Below are 24598 nucleotides of genomic sequence, written 5' to 3' on the forward strand. Positions count from 1 at the left end.
ACCACCATGAACCCAGTCAGAGGGTGGTACAAAGGTTTTCACCTCAATTCTATCTCAAAGAGAAGAATACATTGCAATAAATTTTACTTATAACTTCTGATAGAGAAGATATCATTCACAAGGGTTTGCACCTCAAAATTCTCCTTCTAAACAATGATCCTGGGCAGTCAGGTCCTATAGTTACTCCATTAGAAACTCTCTTCCCCAAAGGATTCTTGCCAGGCTCATCCCGCATTTGCTTTCAATTTCCGATTTTCTAGTGATACGTCAATACTTCCTCATGATGCACTCAAGAGTAGGCCCATTAAAATCATGTAGTCACACACATGTATTTATTGATTCCCTCTAAGTATTAGCCTTCTAAGCTCCTGCATTGCCTTCGAAAAAGTGTCATACTCCCTCGTAATGTAGAAGGATACTCATAATCTCAATCATCAAAGATGCTTCAAGAGCCTCACTTTAGCCATCTTAATCAACAGGGTCTTTGGAGCTACTATCATAAGATTGAGTCTGCACAATATTTGGTAGCATGTGTAAAGTACCAACTTTCTTGCCCTGTAAGAACACCTTCAAAACATAAAGGAAAAGATCAAGACAAATAACCCTTATAGTATGTTTAGAATTACATATAAGAGAGAGACGACAAAGAGTAGATAAATGTAAAAGATACGACTACTAATCTGCACATGAAGATTTAGAAATTGTCCGTTTAGATTATTTGAGAATGGAACATCTCCCCTCTAAATAAGGTTCAAGTGGGAATGGAACATTGACTATTATTCCCCCCCACAATGCAAAATTACCACTTATTCTTATATTGTTGAAATTTTTTGTATCAAATATGACAACTTTTTTCTAAATTCCACCTTGCTCTTTTCATCCATTGAAGCTCCAAACATTCATTAAGCTTAATAGTAGAAGCGATCACAAACTCATCCACAATGCACCATTATCTTGATTGAGTATGATTGTGCCTCTTGAATGACTCTACAACTCATATGTCAGGTTTCATTTATCGAAGAGAGACTCGTAGATAGTTTAATTAAAGTCACAACTTTCTTATGATGTATACAAAGGGGTAGGTCCATTCAAATAGTTACATGAATTACAATCCTCTTGACTATTACAATTTATCAATCACTAAAGATTCCATCACAACATTGGTTTACTCCCTCTAAATCAATATGATCGATATCACTAACGGTTGACAAAACCATATCCTCTATCTGCTCCCTCTGATGGATGTGTCAGAATCCTTCTGAACATAAATCTTCTAAGCTTCTAAAATAAACTTCCCTTTAACAAAGTGTTAGACTCTCTCTAAATCTAATATTAATCCTCCTTTTCCTGCAAGAACATTCTCAGAGGAAAAGATCAAGGCAAATGCTCGTATAGAAAAACAAGTAAGCAAGATATTACAAAGATTAGATAAATAAAATACTCGAGGATAAAAATTCTCATTTGTACATCAATAATTCTTTTTTATTTGATATTTCATTCTATTAAACATTAATCTAAAAGTGATCCCAATTATTTCAATATAATAAATATCTAATTTAATTATATACATTAACCATATATGCATATATTCCATTTTCTATATATGTACTTTGATCGATATTTTCAACATATTATTATTTTCCTATGGAATCAATATAATATTTCCTAGTTGCAACTTAGGATGTATGTATTGTCCATATACCCTTATAAATTTCATGATTGATGTCATTATTCATAATGACTAGCTTTATTTATATACATTTTTCATATAAAGAATTGATTATCACAAATATTCTCATTTTATTTCAATAAATAAAATCATTTATATTTGTATTCAACTTGATAATAAAATATCATCAAATGAATATCGAAGATAAACATAATATAACATTACCAAACAATAATCCCTAACTTTGAATAATATACACATTCTAATCTATATTATTCCCATATCACTACTATATACATAATCAGTTCTTTAGTCTCATCTTTTCCATATAATGGACTGTAATTTATATTATTGGTTGCACAATTGATTATATCCTTTCTTAATGTATGACATTGAGTTATGATTTATGATATTGCTTATTCATGGTATCGGCCCTAACAATCAGAATATAAAAAAATTAATTCGTAGGGTTCCCAAATAGTACTATTGTTGATAATAACCCTAATAAACTACATTCTACAAACTATGGACATATGTGCTGAATATATAGAGTATAACAACTGCATGATGAAATCTTCGATGTCAAAGCTTACATCCAACGGGACATATGAGGTGGTATCTCTTGGAATTCTTGTCAAGTATCTTTGTTTTGAAGAGGGGATGTATCACCACATTAAGCCAAGTAGAAGGTACGATCATGTTCCTCATGGTAAAAATAGAAATAAATGAAGACTAGATTGTTTATCTGTAATTCATAATATTGCCTCCTGCAATATTGATTTACGATCAGTAAGTGCAAAATAATATATTTCACTAAGGCCGAATTCATGCTGATTGGTTCAAGTCTTCACATATATATAATGTCTTGATTCCTCTTAGGTAGAAGCAATTTCTTGCTCAAACAGGTGACATATTCTCTGTTAAATATAGTTTTCTACTATATATTGCACGTACGCCAGACGTTAAACAATAATTTCTTCTGGTACCTCATATCCTTGTTGCTTGAGGTTCCTCTAATTAATAGTGGACAATGGCGATCTCTGCTGAGAAACACGGGTAAAATGTCGATATTGTGTGCCACAAGAATCATCGTACTTCTGTTTGCTTTCTCGATTCTTAGTTTGCAAATTGTGAATTGACACACTGGTGTTTGTATCTTCTGTCAATTACTTCCGCGTACACCAACTGGATTGGTGATCTTCTACGGATCTTTGAGGTTGGCAATTTTAATGAGTTCCGACCATTCATTCTCTTATATATTTATTTCATTACATATGCAGTCTAGCTCTGATACCATGTTGAATAACTTGGATCGTTTTCTGTAAATGTATTAACATTGCCAATGTGATTGATGTCTTCCAAATGCAGATTTGAAGACTCATAAATATGAGAGGAGGAGACATGTCTCTATAGTTAATCATCATTAGTTAATAAATAACCATATGTATAATGCATCTTTAAGCATATATGTAATATTAATATATTAACCATATATGTAATTCATTATTATATTATTATATTGTTATGTAATAATATGTAATGTATAATATATAATATATATTATATTACACATATAATATGTTTTATATATAAGATATTTATCTTAAAGATAATTTACCATCAACAAGGTATCTCATGATAAAATCAATCCAACAGAAGCTACAACCTTAACAATGGGAAAGATACATGACCAAGAAGAAATCTAGAAAGATCATCTTAAGATACAACAATAATTAGCCCCAAATTCACAACTCGATAAAATATCGAAAGTACGCAATATATATGCTGAGTATATCAAACTCCCTCCATAGATTCAAAAAGATTTACCCTTCAGAGATTATGCGGACTTTTATCGAAAGCTACAAAAGAAGAATAATGTGGCAAGAAAGAAGTACCATGAGTGGGCCTAGGATCTTCTTGCAAAAGGTAGGTGCAGAAATTTGTATGAGTTTGAGCAGACAATAATCAGCCTACAGGTGAACAAAATTTTCAAACATGATTTGGAAGGCAATGAATAGAAATATACTACACAAGTTGTAGGTGGTCTTGGAAAAGAAGAGCAACCAACTACCAGTGATTTGCAACCTTCTCATGATCATGCAAAAGATGTTAAATAAGACACAAGTCTATTGATAGGTAGTTTGGAGGTAGAGGTTTCTTGCAGGGTTGCCTACTCTAAGAACTCTTGATGGGCACATTGATAATGCATTGGGGAAGAACTCCTAGTCAGCCAATGATGATTACTCTACATCCTTTGTGAGTGTTGATGCTGATTTTGATCCAGACTTAATGATCTCTACATAGGGTATGATTTCTTCTTGTGATGGAATTGTTTTGAGCAAAGTGTCACCCCTAGTTCCTTTACACAGTTGTGTAATAACCCCAATAGGTTATAACTTCTTTAAACACCAAAAATCTTTATATTTCAGTTGTTTGACATTTTGTCAAACACTTTGCAAGCAAGGGTCCTCTGACTGATATAACTTTTCAGATTTCTGCAGTGATTTTTGTTTGGATTTGCCTCAAAGAGAATGCTTACAAAAGACTCCAAATTGTCTAAACAATGACCTAACATAAATATGCAACTAATTTTGGCAATAGTGAATGCATATATGAGTTCTAATCATGAAAATGATCACCTACAGCCAACTAGTATTTTAACAAACAGTTGGTATGCAAGCTAACTAGCTGATAAAAAAAATGATATATTTACGCTCAAGGACAACTATTAATGACCAGCAATTGTATCTCCTTGATTGAGAATGAGTATCCAATACAATATTCATACTAAGTTAGCCAAGACTCTTGGCATTTACAAAGATATCAAAATATGATGATTGCCGGTAAAGTAATATGCACCTACAGCTGCCAATGAAAACTAATGCAACACTAAATATCTAACTTCAATACTCCCCTACAGCAGTACGCTAATCACATGCATGATTAAATACAACTAAAGCCATGGATTGCTGATACCATTGTGAGAAATGTAAAAATGAATGATAGGTCTGATATGAAATGACAATTACAATAGCACTCTATAGTGAAAGGCAACTATGAAAATACACATCAGACCTGGCATATGAAGTCGCCTTAGAGAATAGATGTATTGCAATACCACTGAATAGAAAATAACCTCCTCAAGTGCCCAAGTCGTGCCTCTCTAGCTGCCGCCCCTGATTGTAGATGGCTGTAATAATTTTCTTTGCTTTTTCGAGTTTGCTTTTTCGGATTGCTTTTCCGGACCTGCTTTTTCGGCCTGCTTTTTCGGTTCTGCCTTTTCGGCCTGCTTTTTTCGAACTGCTTTTTTGGCCTGCTTTTTTCGAACTGCTATTTCGGCCTGCTTTTTTCGAACTGCTTTTTCGGCCTGCTTTTTGTACTCAAATATTTTTTCTCAATGTAGCACAAATAGAAGACTGAAGTATCTTCCTCCCAGCTGCAATAATTCAAGTGATATTTCACACCCTCAAAATCGCGTACCAATTGAGAGTTTTTGTTCTCAATGGCCACAAATATTTTTTCTCAATGTAGCACAAATACAAGATTGAAGTATCTTCCTCACAGCTGCAATAATTCAAGTGATATTTCACACCCTCAAAATTGCATACCAATTGAGAGTTTTCATTCTCAATGGCCAGTTGTGACTATTGCAGAAACCCTAGGCTCCACAATGTACATCAACAAACATCAACATCAACAACAACAAATCTGGATGATTAGAATGAAGCCCGGGGTGCCTATTTATTCTTTTTCCTCCACTTTCTCCAGAAGCTTCTAGAACATTATTTTATTTTATCTATTAAGTGACTTTATAAAATATTTTATAATTCAAGTCACTTTATTAAATTAATTAAATATAAAGTTACCTTTTAATATTTATTTATTTGATAACTTTATGAATAATTAACTTAATACCATTTATTTATTTAATTAAAATAATTAATTAGTCATCCTCATAAAATATTCATTATTTTGGACAACCTAATTAATAAATTAATTAAATTAAATTTTCTCCAAAATGGGGACATGACAAGTTGGGCATGCAAAATGACATTTATGACATGGATATGTATGAGGAAACACATTCTCCATCTCATGTGCATGTTATTTCTCTCATACACCTACTAGTTCACCTTAATTGGAGAGTCAAATAAAAGTAACTAAAAACATGATTATTTGAGCTTTAGCACAATTTGATGACATATATGGGATGTCGAAAAACACATTTGGAAGGAACAAATGGAGGAAAATAAAGGGTATTGAAAGAGGAATTTCCACAACTGTTAATTATCCAAGATGGGCTAGAACCTATGAAATCAGATTATGTACACCTTTCTAATCATGATCATCTTGTTGACCTTGCATAGGTTTACTTAGAAGCACTAAGGAAGCAGGAAGAAGGAAGAAGAAGTAGAGACATGTACTTATGAGCTCACAAATGCCAATGACACCCTAGAGGCCACCTTGGTGGCATTTGATCAAGAGAAAATCAAATTATTGAGCTTACTTAAAATAAAATGTGGCACACTCTACTTTAGCACAACATTCAGATATGGGAGTCGAGGTTGTCAAAGACAATAGTGTAAGGGCTAATTAGGTTGAACATGATTTGTCCACTTCTAGTGGGAATATTGTACTTTATGATGAGACATTGACATATGCTGGAGTTATCTATCATGACTATACAGTGAGGAGTGCTCATCAATTTTCTTTTGATCCACATATGGAGGACTTGATGAGACACAAGTGTCGATTAGCTTAGAGAGATTGTATCATCCATTGTGGGATGAAGGCCTACCATCTTGGGAAGATGGGATTAGAGGTTGTAAGCACCCAACACCAGTGACGATGAGAGATTACTTACAGGGACACCACTTAGTTTTTCCATCACAATGATGTATTCGAGAGGGTTGGTGATGCGAGTAAGGTTGATGTGAAGTCTAAATTGGTCTAGGTGAGTTCTACAAGCCACCAAATTGCTCCAAATGCAAGTCAAGACCCACTGTAACTGGTGAATGCTTTCTCCCAATCCACGTAACTCCAACAAACCCATTGTTCCCACTCCTACACCCACAACTCACACTAACTCCAACTTAACTCCTTGCTTACCCACAACCCTTACTAGCCACCCTAAGACCTTTACACAAGTATCACGTCAAGACCACCAAAGGCAAAGCAGAGGCTCTAGACATCTTATCTAAGTGGTTTCAACCATTTTCCAAGTTACAACTCTAATCTCAAACACCCACATCAATATCTACCTATCAGACCTAAATTGACCTACTAGAGTTAGGCCTTCAATCCGGTTTTTTGCATAATAACTTGAAAACACACCAAAACACCTTCCAAACAAATTACACATTCGGATACCCATTTGGAAGAACAGTCAGATTACAAGGTTTCAACTCTCCAACTTTTTCCTAACACCAAAAGCTCCAAATTGGCCAAATTATGAGGGTTTTGGGTCGATTCAACTAGGGCTTGCTAAACCTAAGGGTTCCTTTGACCACCCACTCAAATTGGTTGTTCCAACACTTCAAGGTCAACTTCCATTCTTCTTTGGCATACCACAATGCCAAAGCTCTCTTCTGCAATAACATTTACCATTCAAGAAGGCTAGTCACATACAACATGCCTTGCCAAATTACTCCATTTTGCAAAGACAACACCAATGGAAAGTAAATTGGAAATAAAATAAGTTAAGAGTACATGCCTACCTCTCTTTTGACCAAAAATCAGAATTTTCCAATGGTGTATTCAAGAGGAATAGGCCATTGTTTAAAGAAACCCTACTACAGGCCTTAACAGGAACAACAGGCTTAAAGAATTCAGTCCAACACACAAATTTAACTATGTAATCCAACCAATGCGTGTAGAATGTGTGTAATTAAGTCCTCGACCTATTCAAACCATAACCAATCAAGATGTTCAAGAGAATTAAAAGTTGCAGGTCTAAAGCCACTTACCAATTACCACAATCACAAGTTTATCGTGCATTTACTCCACAAAAAGTTGCCAATGTTTCATTAACTCTTCAAAATGTCTTCCTACATCCTTAAGACAACGTGGAGAATGATTCTTGACTCATCTAGTGCATACAAGACAAAACCAAAATTGAAGGTGAAATTGACATGAATACACATGATGCACCTGCATCAATTGGTTACTTCTATATGAGAGAGATCTCATGTGGATATAGTACAAGGTGATTGTGGTTTCAGCTGCCACAGGTTGGATTACTTACAGAGTTAGCAGATTTGTAGGGTTCTTGCAGAGGTTGGAGGGAGTTGTGGGGTTGCAAGCTCTTCCAATGGTTTGTATCTCCTTATGGCAGTGGATGTGAGGGAAGTTTGCTTTGGGACCCGAGTATTGACAGAGTTGCAGCATAGCTTAGGTAGGTTCCACTGATGGGCTTCACCACTTTGGCTTGGTGAAGGTGAGATCCAAGTTGAATGACAAGAATCTGATGATCTTCTTTGACCTATTTTGATTTTGATAAATCCCTTGTGTGAGAGATTTGGATAGTTGGTATGGTATATACCCTTACGCAATCTAGGGAGGTGTAATAAATTCACTTTCTAAGTTGCTCTCTCCTAAGCTATTCACCCATACAACATGTACTGTAGGATTATTCCGTTGTTTCAAACATGGTGGTATGGTGATTGTGTCACTTGGGATGGTATTATCATCTTCATAAGAAGAGGCATTACAAGGGTTAGTTAGAGATATTGGGAACATTGCACAGGTCTTCACTTGGGATTCAGGTGGAGCATTAACATGGGTTATGGATTGAGGAGTTGGGAGGAGTGTTTTGTTGCATTCCTTTCTTGATGGAGGTTGGTATTCTATTGAGCTTTTGCTACCTCTTGATATTAGAGGTGTATGTAGTTACAGTTAGAGTGAGTTACTCAGTTGGGTAAAGAGCATTTTCTTTTATGATAGAAGTGCATGGCAAGTTGTCCCCACTGAATTTACACATGAGATGTTATGGATTCCTAGTTTCCAGTTGATTAGTGTTTCGGTTTACATTGAGTTGTTTCATAACTCCACGGTTAGAGATGTTTAGACTAGTGTAGCACAGCAGAGGGAGAGAGCCTCGACAATGAGTTACATGTGGGATCCAAACATTTTATTTCAGCATACGATGTAGATAGCTTGGGGGCAAGCAATCTTTGCGAAGGGATGACTACCAATCCCCTTTTCTAGGTCAGTGAATTTCTTTGCATTGTTAACCCATTTTGCCATAGTCTAATTTATCAATTGATGAGCTTAAGGGGCTTTCTAATGAATGTTTCATAAGGCACAACACTTGGTGAAGGTTTTGCAAATGGGGTTGCAAGCTTTGGGTTCAACCATGGAGGAAACTCCACAGTTAAGTACGCTTAGGCTGGAGTAGTACTGGGATGGGTGACCTCCTGGGAAGTCCTGGTGCTTCACCCCTATGAGCATCACCTAGATCCAATGAGTGCTAAGTGTTCCATTTATTCTCATGAGAGATGGATTCATGTTGAATCACTAATGAAATATGGGTCAATGAGTTTGACTCAAAAATCACAAAGTTAAATCTTGATAGCAATATCACAATTTGAGTTGCTATGGAAATTATCTCCTACTTATCAATTGATGAGCTTAAGGGGCTTTCTAATGAATGGTTCATAAGGCACAACACTTGGTGAAGGTTTTGCAAATGGGGTTGCAAGCTTTGGGTTTAACCATGGAGGAAATTCCATAGTTAAGCACGCTCAGGCTGGAGTAGCACTGGGATGGGTGACCTCCCGGGAAGTCCTGGCGCTTCACCCCTTTGAGCATCACCTAGATCCAATGAGTGCTAAGTGTTCGATTTATTCTCATGAGAGATGGATTCATGTTGAATCACTACTCGTGAAATATGGGTCAATGAGTTTGACTCAAAAATCACACAGTTAAATCTTGATAGCAATATCACAATAGTCTAACTAGCCAGGTTTTCTATTGGATCAAATGAAGTTTAGGCCTAGGAAGTTCCACTTGTTAGCCAATTGAGGTCGTTTCAATGGGGTTTCTAGACACTTACTATTTTTTAGTAAGTTAGCGAGTTCAACATTTTTGGGATTTCAGGGTTCAATTGAGAGCATTTTGTCAAGACCTTTCCGGTTAGCTATCGTACATGCATTTTTAGAGTCCATCCGATAAGTAATTTTAATGCTTGACGATTTAATTGATTTATTATAAAGTGAATTTATAACTTAAGTTCATATTGTTAATGTGATTTTATTATCTACGAGCACTTTATTTCTTTAAGTGGGGAAAAGTATTATTTTAAAAAGGAAATAAAGAACTAGAAAAGGCAATGCAAAGAGTCTTCAGGTCGGTTTTAAAAGAGGAGAGAGGGCACATTTGTAAGGATTAGTTTATGTTATTGGTTTTTTTTTCCTCTATTGGAGAGTTATTGAAAAGCTTCAACTTTCAGCCAGTTCGAGGACAGAAACCTTCAACCGCAGAGGCAATTTGCAGAAGCTAATTATCTGCAAGAGATAACACACGTGTATCTCACTTGTACTTAAATTTATTCTCTAGTTTTCCAATCTGACTTATTTTTATATTTATGATTGGATTTTGACATTCTTCTGCTGGAGATTAATGAAGTATTCATTTCTGAAAATACACATTCATCTAGATATCTTCTGAAGTTTTTGCTAGTTAAATCTGAAATACATTGCGTTGAATTAATTGGTTAATAATTTCTGAAGATTCTTTTAGAGATTTGGGGAAAATATCAGGTTAGGGATATTGCAGGCTGCCACTTTTGGATGATGAAGGTTAGTTGATCTTGGTTCAGAAAGCCATCAAGGCAACTAGAGAATGAATTGAGAAATAGGAGCACAATAGAATATCTGGTGTTTTTGAAAAATCTTCTAGCTGAAAATACCTAATGGGAAGGTGCAAAGATACTTGAGCTTTGAAGTCAACACTTGGTTGAGTGAAAAAGCAATTATGGGAAAAACAAACTGCCATGTCTGTTTTCTAAGATTAAAATGATTGGGAGACCAATACACTAAGGGATAAAGTTAGGGAAACTATTCTATGATATTATTTTAAATTGGGCCTATTAAGTTAAACATTGTAAAAGGACAACCTAATTACTATTATTTTATTAAAATATATATCTAATGTACCACCAAAAGACTATAGGTAATAATTTGTTAATATGTGTTTTCAACACTTTCAAATGGAAAAGAAAAGTCAAATAAAATGGGTAAAAAGAAACTTATAAACGAAAGATAGTCGCTCAAAGGAGATGATTTGCCATTTATTGAAATCAAAACCTGTGTTGGTGATTGAGGACTTGTGTTTAGCTTATCTTTGGGAACTAATTTTCTTGGAGTATACAAATTTGAAGGACAAAAGTTTTCTTGGTTTTTTGTTTAGATTGAAGGACAAAAAATCTCATCCCTTGAGGTTGATTAACCCAAAGATCATAACTGTGCAAACAATATTGCAAGCTTTTTCTATTTTTAGTTTGCCAAAGTAGTGCTTTAGTACTATTTAGGCTACAATATCATTTTCATAGTGTTTCTATGGTACCACTATGGTACCTTGAGAGATAAGTCATGGTTGATAGTGTGATTATTAGATTTATCATTTCAATGGGTTCAATGAATTTTTGTTTGTGTATTGAACACCTTATATTTAGTATTCAAAACTTCAGCTTCTTTCTGTTTGCTTGAGCTACAATAAGTATGTTTTCATTTCAAAATTTAAACATATTTTATATTTTTTTGACAGCCATCCTCGGCTGTCTACAGCAATTGTAATTTTTTTCCATCCCTAAAATTAAAAGAGAAATTCTGGAGTCATATGACTAGAAATCTGAGCCAACTTCTGGGTGTGTGGGAGGAAAGTAGACCATCACTACATTAATTATTTTGATTGTGGACATGATTGTAAAACCAACCCTTTCATTGTGGTGTTTGGGAGGAGGGAAAAATTAACCATATATTTGGATCACCTTCTTTTCTCCAGCATGGCTGATTGTTGTTTCAAGTGTCTATTTATTTGTGATGTTTGTTAATGTTTTATAGTGTCAGTCAGATAAAACATATAGTGTTAACCTAAAGGACATCTCCTTGATTAAATGTTGCTACAAATATATCAAAATAGATCTGTGATATATATATATATATATATGTATATATATATATTATATGTTGGTCTATCACCGTGTGGGCCCTCCCCTTGATTTGACGGATGTCCTTATCATCTCTCTGAAATTCACTGACCATCGTTGGCATGTGAGAAAGATTTTCCACATGACTCTGGCAAGTTGTCTTCAGGAACACCTCCTTATACTATATTGATAGTTTAACATTATTGGGCATGTTAAGCCATTAACCCTGTCCTTAGTTCAGCGGGATCCTTTGTTGTATTTACCTAAGTCCTTGTCATCATCATGTTAAGGCTGACTATTGTCAACTCACATGATTGTATTGCATGTGATCTTGTCAGACCTTCATCTACACCTTTATCCTTCTAACGCAATCATCTTAACATATCGAGATATGTCTATATTCAGATATAAACTATTGCTAATGAGCAGTGTTAACGATTGGTTTCATGTCGATAGGTTGTATTTAATGGGATGTGTCCTTTGGTAAAGGTTAAGTTCATATCTCCTTTCGAATATATTTATAGGAGTAAAAACCCTCCTTTGAAACTCACATACATATCAAAAGTGCTATTACAAAGTGGGGACTTCAATTACAAGAATCTTATAATATACTAAGATAGTACATTATAAAATTAAATCTATAAATCTAATCCCAAATTTAACAATGTTGTTGGTAAAAATATATAGGGATTTAATTCTAGCCCAATTCAATAGTGCTTAGCTTGGTTTCTCGAGACTTTATGTCAAAAGCCCCCTTTATTAAGTAGTATTCTCTTTTTTAATAGGCCCTTTGAATCAATAGAATGGTTGATTCCAACTTTCTTTCAAAGCTACATAGGTGTTCCAACATGAGTAAAATAATTAGTACGAGTCTTTGTGCCTCCCGATTCCCCAACATCAGTCATCATTTGGTCTAATCATAGCATTTCACTTTGGATTCGAGACTTGGACTAATTATCTTCCGTGATCTGTTTATCTCTTGCATTGGTATGAGGCATTAATAGGTCAGTCATATGATGCAATGGAAAACACATGGCAACAATTGGACTTGGACAAATTGCTAGTGTCTCCCTCTGGATTCAAGACATGGATTGATTGTTTCTAGTGGATCCATTTTTCTCTAGCGTTTGTGCTGGGTGTTAAGAGGTTGATATTCTAGCACAACAACAAACATATTCCGATGCTTTCTCTCCACAATGAGATGATGATACAAGCACCGAAAAGAGGTCACTTCATCTTGTGTTCTCCATGTCCTTCTCCGCCCTTATTTTTCCAATCTAACTCACCCTACTCTACAATATTTTACAACTCTCTCCCCTTACCTACCTTTTCCCTTGCATGTACATAAAATACTAAGTTGCTAGTACACACATATAGGTATGGGGGAATAGGAAAATTTATTTTGCCCTTGGGTATAGGTTTGAGTGCATGCATGCATGCACTGGATATACAAAATTTAAACAATCATACACAATTGTAAAACTAAATGCCAAGTGCCAAAAATGGTACTAATAAAGATAATATTAAATGTCAATTGGTAATACTTATCTTTATCAATTGGCATATGATAGTGATAATTTTAGTTGTATAAGTTTGACTATTTTCTCCACTCCGAAACCCTCACATTGTAATCATATTTATTTAATTACAAGAGACTCCACTAACTAGTGGGGCTTTGGGAATGGAGACCCTAATGAGGTTGAGGGGTAGTAATGATAAGTTGCACAAGATAGGTGCGAGGAAAACACAGTAATAGGAGGGCTGTGGGGAAACATTTTCTTGCCGTGCAGGCTGAAAGTGGGGATTCAAGGGCTATGCCACCAAAATTCCTTTTTTCAAGAGAAAATGAGCAAAGAGGGAGTGGAGAGAGAGAAAATGATCTTTGTATTGGGAAAAATGGTGCTTTAAAGGCTTTAAAGGTTTTTGATGTGAATAAAAAAGTTTTAAAATGTCATTTTTGTCACTTTTTGGCAGTCTGTATTTGCGTATGTCTGGGTGCATTTTTGGGCATATCTAAATGCTCAGGTACATAACCAGGCTGTATGCAGACATACACCCAGGTGATTCCATAACCGGATGTAACAGGTACAGGTGCGGGATGCCTTAGGGGCATACCAGTAAAGTAGTCGAAGTATATATCTTGGCAGAAAAGTTTTAGTAGCAAAAGTGATACTGTAGTACTTATTTTGGTTGAGCAGTTGTAATTTAAACGATTTTGTTTGATTTTGAATAATTTTCTTGTGCAATCTTGTTTTTACTGATTAAGAATGGGTACTGTAGAAAATAAATATATAAGATATATTTGTAGGTATTATGGGAAAAAATTTCTACCTATTGCTCACTGTTTTGTTGCATTCAAAATTGTGAATTATTATTGTAAATCAATTCAAGCTATCTAAATGGTTGGTACTGAGTCCTGGTTATTAGTAGAGTGAAGTTTGGAGTATTAATGAATCAGTTATATGTTACTTTCCTTTTAGGAAGCCTGTGATGACAATGAATAAATAGAAATCTGTTAATTTAACTGTTTTCTTTCTGGATGCAGTTGGCACGTGAATCCTTGTCATTTTGGATAAAAGCCTTTTCAGAGGACACTGCTAAAAGGCTTGAAAACTTTGGGTTTATACAATTCAGACCTGGAGGTAGGAATTGAATCTATGAGAATCTCTGCTGATGTAAATAAAGTTGTAGTTTTTCATTACCGATCCAGCAAGTTGATTATGTTGTCACTCAAAAAACAATATGGAATTAACACAATATGAAGCTGGGTTGTGAAACTGCAAAAACTCAAGATAAAGAGTTAAGTGCTGAAAACGTCTTCTAGTTTGATAGTTGCTGTGAGCAATGCACTTTCGTTTTCTTTTGGAGTTACCTAAATTCTATTTTGTAAGACGTCTGTTGTATTTTCTTATAAGAAAACTAATAACATCATAGTGTCTGGTATTATTTTTAAAAATTGTTCAATTCAGATGCTGGTGAATTTTAAATCCTATATAACTTGCTTCTCAACATTTCAACTAAAAATGTGATAAATATTCTAGTTCTATTGTGTAGTAAATTAAGCAATAATATATTTTGATAACCTATTCTTTTACCTTTAACAAAAGATCCGTATCCATCAGCAAATTATCATATCAATGGCTTCAATGATGGCAATCATCTCATCTCTTTGCATTACATTTGTATCTTTACCTGCCCCTTTCTCATTCTATCTTTTAAGGAGTTAAGCTCTTGAAACAAATAATTACTGAACAAAAAACTTCACTCTGTGGTAGGGCAGAAGCCATTTATCAGTTATGACTTGGATATTTCAAATTGTCTATAATTTGTTGTATTATTTGTTAATATTTTAATATTTTTACATTTTTCTTTGCTAGTAGAAACATAGATTGGTGTTGGCTGAATTGCCAAGCTTATAGAAAGAAAAAAATTCTATTAAAATTCATGAATGACCAATTTAGGTTGATGGAACAGAAGTGAATAACAAGCCACAAAAGCTAATGAGGAGTTCTAGGAGGAATCTGAGCAACAAACAATGAGATATCTTACATCAACTACCAGTCAAAAACTCTCATAAGCCAATAAGAATCCTATAAGAAACTCTTTAAATGAGAGAAGGAAGATTTTCCTGGGAACCTGAAAAAAGTCGTCCCATAAAATTGCAGTTCTCTAAGTAACAGTTATAAAGAGTCAGCTATTGATTGGCACAAAATTCTGTGTGAGTACAGTTCTCTGAATATGGCATTGGTCAGCCAGAAATTTCATGCTGTGCTACTTTGTGGGCTATTTATCAGTTGTGAAATGGATGTTACAATTTTCCTGTGGTCTCTAAGATTCAACTTATTGTTCCTAGATTGGGAGGCTGAGGAATTGAGGGTTAGGTTTTCCTTTTTTTGGTTAAAGCGGCACAGAATTTCTGCTTCTTATGACCAGCATTGATAATTTGGCAATCTTAGCCTAAAAGCTCACTTTGATAGAAACACTTAATAACACATTTATTTGAATAATATATAATTAAGTCCTCCCTAGAATACCATTAAAAATTGCTTGAAATTTCTCAACTGTTACTTGATTTCAGCTTGGTAATCATATTTGATTGGCCTTCCTTTAAGCTGTTTCTATAAGGCAAATAATCATGACTTTTGCTTCACACAATCAACAACAGCTTTCTCGACTGTTACTTGATTTCAGCTTGGTAATCATATTTGATAGGCCTTCCTTTAAGTTGTTTCTATATAGAAAATAATCATGATTTTTGCTTGGAACAATTAAACAGAGAAACTTTGGAATTTAGCGTTCCTCTTGGAGATTACAATTTTCTAAATGACAATCTGTGTTTCTGCGTAGGGCTGCAAACAGAAGGTCAATTTAATAGAGTCTGCATTTAGGCAACATGTAATCTTGTTCTCAGAAAAAAGAAGTCTTTACGTGTATTTTCTTAATACTGACAAGAATAAGCTAAGTTGCCGGTTTGGATGCGGATCCAGAAGCAAATGCAGGATCGTTTTTTGGGGGCAGATGCAGATATATATATATATATATATATATATATATATATATATATATATATTTGCATATGTATAATGTTGCTGTTGATTCTGTTGATGATGTATCACTTGGGACTGGGGTGATTGTTGCTGTTGGAGAACTGATGTTGATTTGTTCTATTGAAATCTCTGCACTGCCTGTTGTTGCATAAGCAATTGCAATTTTTGAATCCTCGGTGTCTGATAATCCTGCTGACTATGAGGACTAACTTGGCAAGTTATTTGCTGCTGCTTTATTTGGTTCAGTATGAGTGATTGAAGAGATCACATGATGCAGAAGATGACTGCAATTGGGGAAAACCTGCAATTTGTTAATTTTGTTGAGGGTTTACAGCCTGTGAATTTAAAGTTTGTCTATGGATGGCTTCTCGGAAGCATCCATACGGCTTCCGGCCGCATTCCGCATCTGCACACTTCCGCTTCTGCATCCACCATATGCTAGGACGAATCAGTAACTATGAGAATAAGCTATTACCAAGAATCTTCTGTCTCTTTGATGCCGGAACAGTCTGATATTTCTCTTGACAGTTAAAAGAAAATAATGTTTTGGGATATGGAGTTGCCGGGACAGTCTGAAAACGAAGGGTTTTTCTAAGTCTTAATCATTTAAACAATCAAAAAGAATAATTTGCATGCACAGTTACTGTAGCAATGAGTTGGCAAATGTGAAGTCACAAGGGCAGTTGGAATATAAGAACCCCAATGATTCTAAGTTCTAACCATTGCGATTGATGAGGTTTCCTTGAATTTTGAAAATTCTTCCAATGGGAAAGTTATACAAATGAAACAAATTGCAAGTAGAATGAAATAATTATGTAACTAATTAATGACAATTATGTCACTGCTGTTACAAATGTAATGGACTGTAATTTATTTGTTTTTTACCCAACAGTTCAAAATATAACATCCAGAGGACAAATACAACAATAATTTGCAAAGATTTATACCCGGAATGAAGAATACACCATTTATTTGGAAATCTGGGCATGATTAGTAACTTCTGCATTAGATGTTTATTCAGATCAGGAAATGTATAATTTTTTCCCAGAATTAGCAAAGTGATAAAAAATGTCAATTACCTCTAAAGAAGCACCAACTAGCCTTCAAAAGAGATCAATTCTTCCCACAATGAGCACGCGGGTTCATTGATAGCTGGGATGTAACTGTAAAGGTCTGATATAGTCTTTCAACTTGCAGCAAACAACAACAATGTGATTGCCCTATGTATCAATGGATAAATTGCACAATAAACCCCCAAACACCATTGGTATATGCTCTCAAAATGATGATATATTTAGCATATTATGGGCACGTGCTAGCTAAAGGAAGAAGGATATAATATCTGGAAATGACAGCTCACAGAACTCTTTCAATCTGCAATTAAATGTCTTCAAATTGATCCCTGATTGATCAGATAACACCCTTGTAAATGCATAAACCTCTGAAAGGCTGATGTAGGCAAGCACAACCAACAATAGCAGTGCAATCTTTTAGCACCTCAATGCTGAGTAATAATGGCTTCCAAACTTGCAATGGCTCCTTCAAACCCTTGCTAGAGAAACTCATAAAATTCATCAAGTAGCAAAGCACAATAATGATCAATTCCATATAGGAATGAGTTCTTAAGTCCCTTTTTACTTTGTCTTGTGAGAGCTCAAAAACATTCGTTACCAATGTGGGATAAAAGATATATTCCCACATATTTTCTTTTGTTTCATCTAAACTTATATAACTTTTGTATACTTTTCTATAGTTTTGATTTAGGCACCATTCAAAATAAAATTAAGTTGCTTAAAGAACTGACTGATGGGCCATGGCCCCATTGTTCTTTTAAATGATCATTAAAGTGACTTAATTATAATCTATTTAATATCATTAATTATACTCTTTTTAATAATTCCTAAGTCAGCTATTAATTGCCATTGTAAATGGAGTTTTGAGTGGTCATTAGTTGCCTTACTAAATTTAACAACCCTCTTAACTGAGATACTATAAATAGTAAGTTCTAAGAAACAATCCAATTAAAGGTAGCAGGAAACTGCAACTGATGACACCTGCATTGTACCAGGACTGCCTCCAATAGCCACTCCCAAATATAGTAACTGTTAGAATAACTGACTTACTATAAATAGTAAGTTCCTCAAACTGAACCAAATGAAAAGTTGATGTGCCTAGACTTGGTTAGTAACCGACTGCATTCTAAAGATGTCCCAAAATAGCAGGTAATAGTGAACCAATGTGCCCTCTATCCAAATGAGTAGCCCACGAGGATTGCAGCAATGGACTAATCTCATAGTCACCAGACCAACTGAAAAAGGGGACACTATAGTTCCCCCTACCCGAAGATTTCTTGTCCCCGAGTAATCGCGGAGAAAAAACTAACATCAAAGTCCACTCGGATCCCAAGGGTAAAACTGTGTAATGTCCCTGCTGTACACAACCGACTCATGTACCATCAACACCCAAATAACTGACATAAATAACATAATCATCTAGAAACTAACTGTACACATTGATGGAGTAGACAACTCATCAGACTCAACCCGACTATAGCGCCAATTCTATGAACACTAGAGTCCCAATATAACTAACACTCATATCCAGTTACATTGCATAGATAGTAGTAACAATAAAAGCTAGTAATACAACCACCATCTCCAAACTCTATGAAATTGTCTTGGATATGTTGACACTGCAAATAATCCATCTTGCTGCCACTTATCCCATCTACTGCATATGACAAATACTCATCCCACAAAGGAGGGTACAGCCTCAAAACCAATCCACGTTGATGCCTCAGAAAAACCTTTGTATATGGATCTGAGAAATAGTGATGGTTACTCCTTATGCAGTCCCTAAAAGGCTCCAACCTCGATCAATTGTTGGCTGTCATGGTACAGAATAAAACCTCTATCAACAGACTCATCACCAACACTTGCAGTGGATGTAACGTGAGGACCTGATGCAACATGTAGTTCTTTGCTGCCTTCTATGGATGCAACCATCCCAACTATATCATCTGCACCTGTAACAGTAATTGATGTAGCCATATCCCCAGTATAACCATCACTACAACCTGTGGATGCTGAATCATCACCAACTACCACTATAAAGAATTGCATTGTACTTATAGTCAAAGAAAATTGTGTGCAGCCCAATTCCTCAGTAAACTCCTCTAACCGTGATTATGGCTCCCATAAAGCTAATTGGGCACTCTCCAATGAATTTGTAGTCACCTCTAGCTCATGAGTGAACTTAGCTAACTCAACCTCTATTCCCCTCAGTGCATCATAACAAGTGCAACCCCACTCGAGAAGTTAGTCTCTATCAGCCAATAACTGCAAATAGTTTTGTTTCATTATTTTGATAGTTTCTTAGAGCGTGTGAGGGAAAAACTACCATCATAGTGCTCATCTATTATAGGAGTACTCCAACCATGGGTGGTGGTGCAGGAGCACGTAGTCAAAGTTTTTAATTTCTGGTTTCTAGTTGGTTAAGTTTAGGGCATGTACTGACTCTAGCCAAGTCAGGGGTGTGAATGAGTTTGGACCTTTGTAGAGGTCATCTTTTTGGGTGGAGGAGTTGCTAGGTAGATTATGAGTATAATTTGTGTCAAGGGGCATAGGTCTAGGACCTTGAGAAGTTTGAAGGTGTGCTTTTAATCTACCTTGTCATCTATGATGTGATTTCACTCTCTTGTATGGAAGAGGATTCCCAGCATGTCATTTGGGAAGTAGGAAGTGAATAGATGTGAAAAGATGTTAAGTTGGGTAAAAATTGGGAAATGTTGTCAAGCAGGGAAAAATGGCCTAAACCATATTGATGGTTTAGAGGCAAAATATGTTTAGACATCATTTTTGGTTCAATCTCAAGAAGTCAAGAGGTTCCCAAATGAAGGAGAGCAAAGTTGCTCAAGGATGCCAAAGGTTGTCAAGATTGTGCAACTTTTTGAAATGTTGCTTGACAATGTTTTGGCAGAAAAGTTGCAAAGCGCAAGAAAGAAATTGGTGGTTATGGAAACCACCTGCAACCTATTTAGGAACCTATAAAATCATCAATCAAACATATCCCAAGGGCTGGGAATTGTAGTAAGCAAGTTTGAGCAAGTGAATGCACGTTTTTCTAGTTGAAACTAAGACAGTTTGTAGCATTTGAGTTGCTTGTACAAACAAATGGATTGAGAAATCCAATATGGTGTTGGATTTGTGTTGCTTATGTTTGTACAGTAATTCTCTATTCAAGCTGCTAGGTTATAAGTGTTCGTCTAATTTGGTTTTGAAATTCTTTTCTAAGTACCCTGTATGTTGTTTTAGTTTTCACTATTTGAGCAATAATTGCTCTCCCATGAATTTTTGCCATGAGTTCTTCATGGTTTTTAGGGTACATGGGAGTAGAGCCTATTTACATACTATATATAAGTTTTGGGGCCCTAGAAAGCATGGCAAGCAATTTTAAGGTGATGCCCTAGGCAAGTCTGTTGTACTTGGTTACGAAATTACAAACTAGAAAGAGAGATTTTGGGGTTTGAAAGTGTTCAATACTTCAAACCAAGTGATGTAGAATGAGGAGGGTTGAGTAGTGTCAACATCTACCAAAGGAAAAGGTTCCATGATGAGTTTTGAAGGGGGAGAGAACATACCGTAACCAGACCGGTCAACATTGGTGTGAAACCCTTAAAATAGGCTTAAAAGTTGCTTTTTGGTGTACGAACACCTTGGAGATCTGAGACCCACAAAATCTTTAAGATTTTTCAAATATAAGGTATGTTTGCCAACCCCTTTGGAGGAATTTAGAACTAAAAGCCAAAAACCCAAGTTGGAGGGCTAATCGTAGTAGCCCTGTTTGTGCAGTTTTAGCTTAGGAGCAAAGAACTTAGTGCTAGCTAATAAGATTGTTGTCCAAAAGTCCAAGGGACGTCTAACACTACTTGTGAGAGCCCTCACTCTACATGGTTGAGGAAATTGGTTAGAAAAGCCATAGGAATAAGGTCAACAAGTGAGTTGTGAAAAGGTATTTGGGTAAAGAAAGAACCGTAGCTATTGGTGTAACTAGGTGGGGAGTGGATAAAGGATAGGATGGAGGCTCTCTAGGGATTTGGGCATCAAAGGAACCCTAATAGGATAGTATCAAGCCTAAGTAAATCCTTGGAAAGGTAAGGATTTGGAAGCAATTCAACCTAGTATTACATCAGAGTGGTATCAGAGAAAGAAGATTGGGGTTTCTATGTAGATGTTTCAACCTGCAGAATCAGTTGGAGAGGCCAATATGACGACCAATGGAGAATTGGCCAAGGAGATGGGTGAGCAAAAGGAGAAGAACAAAATCCTTGAGGAAGCTCTGGAAGCAATTAAGACCAAGTTGGAAGAAGTTGCTAAGGTGGCTAAGAAGGATCAAGAAGGTGAAAACAACAGTAAGGGTAAAGAGAAGGTTGATGAAGAAGACCTTATCCCTGAACGTGACCCTCCTATAAATGAAGAGCCATTCCTAATACCCATCAAAGCCGTAGATGGAAAGGCCCTAGAAGGAGTTCCTCTGTTCAGTGGGAAAGATGGACTTTGAATTGGTGATGGAATGGGTGGAAGGAATAAGGAATCACTTTGAATGTGAAGGTGTGAGTGAAGCACAAAAAGTTAAAGTAGTAAAATCTAGGCTGAGGGGATCAGCCCTAACATGGTGGAAGTACCTCCAAGAAGAGAGGGTAAAAGTGGGAAAGAAGCCCATTACAAACTGGAATGCAATGGTAACGAAAATGAAAGAGCAATATCTACTAGAAGACTGAGGTTCAAACTTCAACTACACAAGAAGAGAAAAAGTTTGAAGTAGAAAGACATGGATATAGAAACTTACACTCAAGAGCTCCAAAAATTGTGTTTAAGATCAAGAGTGCAAGAAGATGAGGCCATTAAGGTGGCTAGGTATCTAGGGGGTTTGAAATGGAGCATACAAGAAGAGATCAATTTATTGACTCCTACAACAGTCCATAAATGCTTCCAATTTGCTTTGAAAGTGGAAGAGAAGAATAAAAAGAAGGCAGACTCAAACTTCAAAGGTAGAGTTAAGGGAAAAGATGGGAGAGGTAGAAGCTATGGTGGAGGAGGATCAAACTATAGATCACAAGGAGACAATAAGGTAACTAAGCAACAAGAAGGAAGTTCAGGAAGAGGAGGTTTCGGTAGGGGCAGAGGCTCTAACACAAGTTGGAGATGAAGGAGCAGCAATCAAGGAAGAGGTCCTTACTTTGCCACCATGAAGTGTTATCATTGCCATCAGCTAGGACATCCTGCATATAGGTGCCCTGAAAAAGGCTCAGCTTCCCAAGGAAACACAAAAAAGGTTCAATTATGTACAAGAGGAATCTAGTAGCAGCAACAAGTACTCTGAGGTACCCCTAGAATCAAAGGAAGAGGAGAATCTGATGACAAGGAGAACATTGATTAAAGAGCCAGTCAAAGAAGAACCAAGTCAGAGGAGAACACTCTTTAGGATCAAATGTAAGATCATGGGAAAGGTACGTAGGGTCATCATTGACTCAGGCTCAACTGATAATATAATCAGTGAAGAGGCAATCAACAAGTTGAAGTTAAAAAGAATTCGTCATGCCAATCCATATAAGGTCACATGGCTCAATAAAGGTCAACATATACTTGTTGGAGAAAAGGCATGGGTGGAGTTCATGATAGGAGGTACAAGGATAGAGTGCTATGTGATATTCTTCCCATGGATGCATGCCACCTTCTACTTGGAACACCATGTCAATTTGATAATCAGGCTATACATCATGGGACTAAAAAATCCTATTCAATCAAGAAGGATGGAGTAACTTTCAAGATCCAATCCTTGCTAGAAGAGGGAGAGTTGAAGACCTCAAGACCAAGTGTACTTATGGTTCGTGAGAAGGAGTTTTTACAAACTCTAGAGGAAGGAGATGGAGTTGGGTTTGCATTAGTTTTAAAACCTAAAGATGGAATTGCTGCCAAGAAAACAGAGATACCAAATGAAGTGCAAGAATTACTTGAGGAGTATAAGGCCATTGTCAATGATGGACAAACTGCCACCTTGCCTCCCAAAAAACTTGTTAGCCACCAAATAGACTTTATCCTAGGAGCTACCCTACCTAATAAAGCTGCCTATAAGATGACTCCTCAACAAAATGAGGAAATTTCCAAACAAATCCAAAAGCTCCTAAACCAAGGCTTAATTAGAAAGAGCATTAGTTCATGTGCAATCCCTACTATTTTAGCACCCAAGAAAGGGGAAACTTGGAGGCTTTGTATAGATTCTAGAGCCATTAATAGGATCACCATTAGGTATAGGTTCCCAATACCTAGAATTGAAGACCTAATGAATTGTTTAAGGGAAGCCAAGTATTTCACCAAGATAGACTTGAAAAGTGGCTATCATCAAATTAGGATAAATGAAGGAGACCAATGGAAGACAACCTTCAAAACTAATGAAGGTTTGTATGAATAGCTTGTGATTCCATTTGGTTTATCCAATGCTCCATCTACATTTATGAGGTTGATGAACAAGGTGTTGGCAGATTACATTGGTAATTTTTTTTTTGTCTATTTAGACATCTTAATTTTTAGCAAAACTAAAGAGGAACATATAAGGCATCTGCAGACTGTTTTTAAGAAATTGCATGATGAAAAACTAATGATCAATTTGGAGAAGTGTGACTTCATGAAGGAGTTAGTGTATCTTGGCTTTGTTCTATCTTAGGGTAACCTAAAAATGGATCAAGGGAAGGTAGATGCCTTTCTAAGTTGGCCTACTCCTAACACTGCATCAAATGTGGGAAGTTTCCATGGATTAGCTCAGTATTATAGGAAATTTATCAGACATTTCAGTGACATATGTGCTCCTATGTTAGACAATCAAGGGAGGAAAAAAGAAAAAGTTCCTTTGGACCCCTCAGGCAGACCAAGGCTTTGAAACACTCGAGAAGAAAATAGTAGAGCTGCCTACACTAGTACTTCCTAGTTTTGACAAACTCTTCCAAGTGGAACTGATGCTAGCAATGTAGCCATTGGAGCTGTCCTAAGCCAAGAAGGGAGACTAGTGGCCTTTCACAGTGAAAAACTCAATGATCCCAAGAGAAAGTACTCCTCTTATGACGTAGAGTTGTATGCTCTAGTCCAGCTCTCAGGAAGTGGAAGCACTATTTGCTCCCAAAGGAGTTTGTTGTGTATTCAGACAACCAAGCCCTCAGCTTCCTTAGCTCTCAAGACAAAC

The 24598-nt window shown here is 36.1% G+C and overlaps 1 protein-coding gene across 1 annotated transcript in view; it reads left to right on the forward strand.

Annotated features, from left to right (window-relative positions):
* Positions 1-24598, forward strand: part of LOC149552360 (ferredoxin-dependent glutamate synthase, chloroplastic-like) — a 290054-nt gene that overhangs the window by 147205 nt on the left and 118251 nt on the right. Inside the window, exon 17 of the mRNA XM_089787902.1 lies at positions 14362-14458. Within this exon, the coding sequence (XP_089644028.1) occupies positions 14362-14458 (97 nt within the window). The remainder of the gene's footprint in view (positions 1-14361; positions 14459-24598) is intronic.

Source organism: Cupressus sempervirens, chromosome 6 (genome assembly GCF_028749045.1).
Source record: "Cupressus sempervirens isolate cs-2001-9-10 chromosome 6, ASM2874904v1, whole genome shotgun sequence".
Lineage (NCBI taxonomy): Eukaryota > Viridiplantae > Streptophyta > Pinopsida > Cupressales > Cupressaceae > Cupressus > Cupressus sempervirens.